The sequence below is a fragment of the Cricetulus griseus genome, assembly GCF_003668045.3.
Source record: "Cricetulus griseus strain 17A/GY chromosome 1 unlocalized genomic scaffold, alternate assembly CriGri-PICRH-1.0 chr1_1, whole genome shotgun sequence".
Taxonomy (NCBI): Eukaryota; Metazoa; Chordata; class Mammalia; order Rodentia; family Cricetidae; genus Cricetulus; species Cricetulus griseus.
In genome coordinates this window covers 61,673,859-61,682,725 of record NW_023276807.1, presented here as the reverse complement: position 1 = coordinate 61,682,725, position 8,867 = coordinate 61,673,859, and the positions used below count along the sequence as shown (strand labels likewise).

The window sequence follows — 8,867 nt, the reverse complement described above, 5'->3', positions numbered from 1 at the left end:
CATTGGCCACATCAGCTGCAAACATATGAATAATGTGTAGAGAAAAGAGAATAAAAATTATGAAGCCTGTCTGAGATTGAATGAAAAACCACATAAAGTCTTCAATATCTAAGAATCTCAACAAAATCAACTAAGATTAACTAAAAAAAAAAAAAAAAAAAAAAAAAAAAAAAAAAAAACACAGACCAGGACACACCCTAGTTAAATCACCAAAATGCAAAGACAAAGGCAAATATATTAAGTAGCAAGAGTTCTTCATCCAAAATAGAGCCTCCCTGGAACACGGTCCCAGAGGCCCTTCCTGAAACAACATGGATGGAATCTCAGGTAACAATTACTATTGGTGAAGTCCAAGATGAAAGCTGTCAACATCTTTCCAACCTTTTGAGAGCTCTCTCTTTTCATAGCTAGGTTTCTCATGTAGGGCCCCATTTAGCCTCCAACCTGTGAGTAAGAACTAAGCACAAAGGGGTCACTGTGAGGAGTGTTGGGGTGAATCCAAGAGACGCATCACTGGGATTCTGATGTGACAATGACTGCCTGCCCTCTGAGGGCCACAGAGCTTTCCCAGTTGGGAAACAGCTAAGCAGTAAGTAACCTTAAAATAAGTCCTAGCCTAGTACAGTTATGAAGACCAGGCATGTTTTTATTGAATTTAAAAATGTCTACATAGACACATATTGGCCATTTTTATTGTTCTTGATATATAATGTGTATATACTCGATTTTACCTATTTTATTTCTTTTAAGAGAGTTTGTTTTACATTTGTTCATGAGTTTAGGTATGAGGGTGTCACCACTGTGTGTGTGTGTGTGTGTGTGTGTGTGTGTGTGTGTGTGTGTGTAGAGATCAGAGAACAACTTATGTTGGCTCTCTCCATTATGTGACTTTCAGAATTCAAACGCAGGTCTTCAGGCTTGGGAGGCAGTGCTTCCCCCCTACACCATCTTGCCAGCCTCCCCAAAGATAATGAGGTAGTAACTTGAAATACTTGGGGATGATTTTTCCCATAATATTATAATTCAGGAAACTGCCATCCATTCAGCTGCTGTTTCTTGAACATCTGATCTGTGGCAGAAATTACACTAGGCCAAGCACTGTGCCTAGGGATATGGGACACAGGGCACTACTAACTGGACAGGAGGGCAGCCCTGAGCCTGAATCTTCACAGTGGTGTGGAGAGGGTGTATCCTTGCCTAAATGTGGAAGAATCAGGTCGGTTAGTTTAAGCTATTCAGGGGCGGGGAGGGACTAATGGAGAACTTAGCATATTCCAGGGATTCTAGACAAAGAACCATATAAATGACATGAACAAAATCAAAGTTCTAAATTCAGTTACATTCATCCAACACTGTTTTACTAGCTGCCAGGCTACAGAGACAGCAGGAAGGCACATCCACACATAATGTCAAGGACGTCAGGTAATGGTAGGACACTGGCAGATAGACACAGAGAAGAAGGGAGAAACAAGATCTGAAGCCCACCCCAGAACGTGAAGGAAACCTTAGTGGGGACACAGCCAGTGCTTCGGTATAGAGGTCAAACTGTTCGGGTTGTGTCTAGAGAACTAACTATATGTCACATGGAGCAGAGTGGAAAGACAGAAGGAAGTAAAGAGATAGACAAGCACTGGGCAGTTGGCTTTGATTTTCAACCTATGGAGTCTTTGGCTGCTTGTAAGCAAGTACAGTACAACAGGAAATCCATTGGGGGGAGGGGCTCCACTGTGTAAGCAGACAATCTGAACCAACAGAACACCAGAGACCAGGCAGGCAGGAAAAGACATCCTCCCCAGAAGTGGTCATGGGAAGATGGAACAGGAAGTGTGTATCTCCAAAAGATGTGAAGGGTCAGAAATGATAGGGCTCGGTAGTTGAGGAAGAGTCTGATTAGGAGGAAATCAGAGGTGAGCCTCAGGTTTCCAGGTTGTGTTATTCGAAAGAGGAGAGGTCAACAGCCATATATACCATAGCCACCATCTTTTTATATACACATACACATACACACACGTATGTACACACACACACACACACACACACACACACACACACACACACACACACACGTGCGCGCACATGCACACAAAGGGGGGTAAGGGAAGGAGAGGAGGAGGCAGACAGTGATGGAGAGACAGGGGGAGGGAAGTTCTTTACTTTCTGATCCCATACCAGGAGAGAAAGAAAATCACAGGGACAATCTGGAAAACCTCCTGCAAATGTCTAATGCTACTTTACATTGTGGGGCTCTGGTGAGGACCACTGAGGACAAAGCCCAGCTTCCAAAAAGCACACAGTGGGATCTCTGCACCTGAGTGCACACACTAGCTACATTCAGCTTTCCCTACATGCACACTGTGACGGCCTTGCTGGATATCTGAACTATGGATTGTCCTAATACATGCTACCTTGAACATATGATAGTGTTTGGAGTCCTTATCCTCTCCCTTCCCTCTTCTTTCCTTTCCTCTTTTATTGCCCTTTCCTTCCTTCCCCCCTCTCTTCCCTTCCCTTCTTTCCCCTCCTCTCTTCCCTCCCCTCCCTTTCCCCTTCCTTCCCATCCTTTTCCTTCCTTTGCTCTTCTCTCCTTCCCTTTATTTCCCCTTCTCTTCTCTTCCCATTCCTTCTCATCTTCCTCTTTCCCCTCTTCTTCTTTTCTCTTCAACATATTTAGGAACATATTTTTATGTGACATGCATGCATGCATCCACCTCCCAAGCAAAGAAACAGGATACTGCCAGCGCCTCCGAAGCCCTTCTTAGGTGCTCACTAATTAGCTCTTAGTTGCTCCCCAATTGTTCAGCCACCAACCACCTTAAATTGTCACATCACCCTTATGTACTTATATTTCCACTTTAACACCACTGTCTTGGTTGGGTGAGATTGTTTGTGGGACACTAGTCCTTGAATGTATCACTGTATCAACCAGCTCAGAGCCATGGCCACCCAGCACTCTTCTGTATTAAATCGTGTCTCTCACTAATAGGACTAAGAGAGCAGTGGTTAAATTTTCCCACATCAGACAGAGTGCCTCCCATTCTCATGGACGTGTTCTCTGTGGTGTACTCACAGGGTTTGACCAACTGACCTGGACGTGGCCAACAGCCCTGACCTCCAACACAGCCACCAACCATTCCGGCTGATTGAAAGATGTTTCCCTTCAAGGTGAGCAAATGGATGGGGCTGGCTTGCCTCCGGTCTCTGGTATTGTCCTCACCCAGTATTCGTCAGAAGAAACTAATACACAAGCTGCAAGAGGAGAAGGCTTTTCGAGAAGAGATGAAAAATTTCCATGAGAAAATAGAAGACTTCAGGGAAGAGATATGGGATTTCCGGGGCAAGATTCGGGCCTTCCGGAGCCAGATCCTGGGTTTTCGGGAAGAAGAAAGACCTTTCTGGGAAGAAGAGAAACACTTCTGGAAAGAGGAAAAAACCTTCTGGGAAATGGAAAAATCTTTCCGGGAAGAGGAAAAGACTTTCTGGAAAAAATACAGAACCTTCTGGAAAGAGGACAAGGCCTTCTGGAGAGAGGACAATGCTTTATGGGAAAGAGACCGGAATCTTCTTCAGGAGGACAAGGCCCTATGGGAGGAGGAAAAGGCCTTGTGGGTAGAGGAAAGAGCCCTGCTTGCAGAAGAGAAGGCTCTGTGGGAGGATAAAAAGTCTCTCTGGGAGGAAGAGAATGCCCTCTGGGAGGAAGAGAAAGCCCTCTGGGTGGAAGGTGGTGGCTTCCAAATCCTTGGGGAGCAGAGGCCCCAAAATGGTCTGTACAATGTCAATGAAGAGCCGCAGTCAACAGCCTTCCCCCGTGGCCGTGCATAGTGAACACTGGACACACAGGGCCACGGGGTATAGCCATCACTGCTTGGGATCCAAGTTCAGAGTGACCCCATGTTCTAAAGGAAATAGACACTAATGTGTCTCTTTGCCATGAAAGAGATAATAAAGTCCTGGGGAGAGGTTTGAAAAAACAGCTCTTCAAGGAAGGTTGGCTGCATCCTCCCTGCCATGCTGTTTCTGTGATTCTTGTATCCCATCCTCCAGACTGTATCGCTGGCCACTAGGGCTGGCTCCAGTGTCCTCTGCTTGAATGGGGGTTTGTAAGGTTGTCTAAAGAAGACTAAGACAATGTCAGACAGAGACATACAGGGACAGAGGAGCTGTGACATCCTGCCTCTGTCACCCTGCAGGGGTGATCTCTTTACTCTGGCCAGTTTGGGAAGGCTGACTTGTGCTGACAGACTTCTAGAAGTCTGGCAAATTCCTTGTCACTCCTCAGTGACCCCATTGCCCACCAACCTTATGTCAGTATTTCTTTTTTATAACTCATCAGTCTGTATCCCCTACATTCAATTAATTATCTGCAGCTCCTCAGAGCACTGCACTCCGCCATTTTTACCTGGAATGCATCTTACACCTCAGCCCCCAGCTCACTCTTACTCTTTCGGGTAAATTTTTCCAAGCCATTAGCCCCTCTAGGAAACCTTCCTACAAGTCTCCACTCACCCTTCCAAATTGATGGTGTGATAACCTAGGAGCTACAGGAGTCTTCCCTGTCCTGCCTCTGGATCCTCACACCCAGATAGGTTTCAATGTAACTGTCTCCATGTTGTCAGTTCTGTAGGCCTTGCATGCTGACTCATGTAAGCTTTCTCATTACCCTAGGGTGACAAGGAAGGTACATCCATTAATGAAGAAAGTGAGACCCAGAGAAGCAAAGTGATTGCATGTGGCCAGGAACAGAACATGTCCCTTCTGCCTGGGGCTTCAGGTCCTTCTCTAATACAATCCCAGTTGTCTTTAGAGGCCACCTTCCTTAAAAGGTAGAGTCTAGTGAGGAAGTCAGGTCACTGGGACTGTGACTAACAATCCAGGGATCAAAACCTCTAAAACTGTAGGCCCAGACTTCCCACTCTGTAAGGCAATTACCTTGGGTATGGTGTGCAGTAATAAAAAACTGGCTGACACGTATCGAGAACAAGATGATGGTTTAGACACTCAGATTTCAAGAGTGACTGCTGAGGTTCATACCCAACAAGATCTGTGGCATATGGCATGGCAGGAACCTCTAGAGTAGCAAAAGGTAAAAATCAAGCAAGCCCCAGATTCTACCAAAGAAAAAAAAATTAGAGTGTCATGAACCCCAAGTGGAAGGGATGGGATGAGAAGTGAAGTTCAGCAGTAAAGCACTTGAATGGCATTGTGAGGTCATGGTTTTGATTCCTAGAATGACAAGAAGGAAAATAGGACATAAAGAAGAAAATACAACCCAGTTTGGAGCAGGAATTATGAGAACACAATGAATAGAAATGACCCTTTTCTCAGTGTCCCATCAGAGACCACTGGAAGAGATAGCTGTCATTTGACGAGTGCCTGGAGAAGCTACCAGAGACAAGTGATGGGTCTCTTTGATTCTTCCTTTTACCCAGCACACAGTTGTGACCTTTCACTGTCCCAGGTTCTTCTCTTCCAGATCTAGGTAAGAAAATGGGCAGGTCAATGAGCAAGTGTATCTCCAGACACTGAAGGCCGGAAGAGACAAGTCTGTCTTGGAGTGATCCCTCGCTCTTCTCTTAAGCTATTTGGGAGGGTGAGTGGAGACTTGTGGAAAGGTTTCCTAGAGGGGCTAATGTTCTGGAGAAGCTTACCCAGAGAGTAGGAATGACCTGGGAGCTGAGAAGTAAGATGCATTCCAGGTGAGAATGGCAGAGTACAGTGCTCTGAGGAGCTGCAAATAACTGATTGAATGTGGGGGATACAGACTGATGAGTTATAAAAGAAATACTGACATAAGGTTGGTGGACAACAGGGGGCCACTGAGGAGTGGCAAGGAAAGTAATGATGTATTCATATTTAAAGTTAAGGCATTATCTTGTGCCAGAGATCAAATCCAAGGCCTCCTGTATGCTAGAAGAATTCACCAACACTGTCACACCTCCAGTTCAGGCTGAAGTCTTAGAACAGCATCTGACAATTCAGGTGTGACACACAGAGAACAACACTGATGTCCCCTGAGAGCTCCTTGGAAATAGAAAATCATAGGCCTGATCCAATCTATTGACTTAGGGACCTGCTTAATAAGGTCCCTGGGTTATTTGTGTGGCTCTAAAGTTGGTGGCATTTTTCTGTAATATGAGGGAGCATAGGAGGGGCACTGAAGAAATGGTGAGGGTATTCATCTGACTCCTGCTCTCCTCCTTACAGAGGACCAAGAGGAATGCTAACTCCAGGGTTATGCATCCTCCTCTACAGCAGACCTCTATAATTGGTAGACTCTAGATGCTCTCATCTCTGAAAAGCCCCAGGCTCTGACCTCTCTCACTGAGTCTATTCTCCAAACCCACGGACCCACTTGGGATGATTGCCAACAATTGCTTTTGACTATGCACCCCTGAGGGATGAAGTGTACTGGGATGTTCTTGGCCGCAGTCGCCTGCCAGAGGTAGAAACTTGGAGGTTTTTCCTTCCACCTACCCCAGACAGGACCCTAGTACATCCACCACCTGGCCTTCCTTGAATGCTTAATGGGAAGTTTTCATAACATACACTTCCTTTGACCCTCTAGAATGGGTAGGCTCTAAATTTGGCTTTTGTTACCCAATCTTCTCTAGACATCAAGAAAAAGCTTCAAAAGCTCGAGGATTTCATAGTGGTTGATGTACTAGGCAGATAAGGGAAATAGTGGTTTTCCTGGTAAACAGAAAACCTGTCTCATGAGATTCCTGTGCAATGCTGAATTTAGGTTTCTGTTTGCCCAATAACAATCCTGTTTACAGAGTCCTTCTGTTTAGGAAATTATCACCAGTACTGCCACTTTTGAGGCCCACTTTGGACTTAATAGTAATGGAAGTGCAAACCAGTGAGGCCACTACACAAATTGGTGTGGAGGATAGATCTATCACTATCTAGCTATAAAACTCTTGTCAATATGCCCAAAGAACCCTATGTCCTACAGTAGAGACACCTGCTCCTCTTCGTTCATTGCCACTCTATTTACAATAGTCTGGAAGTGAAAACAACCTAGATGCCCATCAACTAAAGAATAGGTAATGAAAATGTTCACACAATAGGTATATTCACACAATGGAATATTATTCAGCTGTTAAGAAAAACAAAGTAAGAAGTGAGCAGATCAATAGTGGAGCTGGAAATAATTGTTCTGAGTGAGGTAAACCAGACGCTCAAAAAGAACATCATGTGTTTTCTCTTGTGTATGGACAGCAGCATTGAATCTTTGGTTATGTGTGTTCCATTCTGAATACCCATAGAGGTCATGAACTTAGTAGGGGTAATGGGGGTGTTACTTAAAGGAAGGGGAAATAAAAAGCAATGGATGAAGGGTTTAAGGGAAATAATGGAACAGGAAGGGTTGGATTGGGGTGTGCAAAGGGAGGGCAGGGTAGAAGTGGGAATAAGGGATAAAGAACAAAAACTTGAAAGTAGGAAAGTCGGAGAAGGAGAAGGAGGGGAGTGTAGGGAACACACATGCAAAGAAAGACAGAGGCAGAGCTGGTCCTAATCTAGGAGTTCCAGCACCATATAATGACATCCAAAAAGAAAAAAAGTGAAAATATTATGGTGAGGGGGGATCGAACAAGTGTGACAGGTAATCAGGTTTTTGGGTGTGTGTGTGTGTGTGTGTGTGTGTGTGTGTGTGTGTGTGTGTGTGTGTGTGTGTGTGTGTTTTAAGTCTTACCATGTAGCCCAGTCTGGTGTTCACCTCCTAACACAAGAGTGACAAAGCACAATAAGCTGGTCTGGTTAATATTGATTGTTAATATTGGGTTGGGTTGAGCTATACCTAGGAAAGCAGTAAGGCACAGTTTGGGGATGTGTCCACAAGGGTGTTTCCAGTCTGAGTAAGAGCAGCACCATACAGTAGGCTGGGGACCTGGATGGAACAAAACTGCAAAGAGACAGCATGCTATTGCATCTCTCTCATTCCTCCCCGTGTCCCACCCCAGCTTCTGAAGTGAGCAACCTCTTACCCCTGCCTTGCTGAGGCCCAAATCAATAGGTCCTACTGATGTTGGATGGAAACAGAGCCCAAATGAATGCAAAAGAGAAAACCCTACAACATTCCAAAGGGGGGAAAAAAGACAAGAACAGTGGCTAAACTGAGTTAAAAAAAAAAAAAGGCTTATTTAATTTTATGTGTATGGGTGTTCTGCCCACATGTATGTCTGTGCATGTGTGTGTGTGTGTGTGTGTGTGTGTGTGTCTTCCCAGAGACCAGAAGATGGCATCTGATTCCTTGGAGCTCATAGATGGTTGTGAGCCACCACATGGGTGCTGCGGTCCTAACCCAGTTCTCCAAAACAGCAGCAAGTGTTCTTAATGTCTGAACTCTAGGGCCTGTTTTTGTTGTTGGGCTTTTTTCCTTCTTTACAAATTTTCATTTTTATCTTTGAGATTACAATATAGGGTTGGAGAGATGGTTCAGCCATTAAACGCTAGGCTCACAACCAAAAATATAACAGATTACAATAACAATTACAACATGTCTCCCCTTTCCTCTCGCCAAACCCTCCTTCATAAACACACACACACACACACACACACACACACACACACACACACACACACACTGCGCTCTTTCAAATTCATGGTCTCATCTTACTCCTGTCAGAATGGCCAAAATCAAAAACACCAATGACAGTTTATGCTGAAGAGGATGTGGAGAAAGGGGAACACTTCTCCACTGCTGGTAGGAGTGCCAACTTGTACAGCCACATTGGAAATCAGTATGGCGACTCCTCAAGAAAATGGGAATCAGTTTACCACAAGATCCAGAACTATTTGTAATAGCCATAAACTGGAAGCTGCCTAGGTGCCCCTCAACTGAAGAATGGATAGAGTAAATGTGGTAC

The 8,867-nt window shown here is 44.8% G+C and overlaps 1 protein-coding gene across 1 annotated transcript; it reads left to right on the top strand.

The window, feature by feature from the left end:
- Positions 1-3,147: 3,147 nt before the first annotated feature.
- Positions 3,148-3,819, top strand: Ccdc70 (coiled-coil domain containing 70). Its single transcript, XM_027395226.1, has one exon. The coding sequence runs from the start codon at positions 3,148-3,150 to the stop codon at positions 3,817-3,819; it is 672 nt and encodes a 223-aa protein (XP_027251027.1).
- Positions 3,820-8,867: the final 5,048 nt, after the last annotated feature.

Bases quoted from the DNA above. Each gene is read 5' to 3' on its own strand.
- Ccdc70 (XM_027395226.1), top strand. From the start codon at position 3,148: ATGTTTCCCTTCAAGGTGAGCAAATGGATGGGGCTGGCTTGCCTCCGG.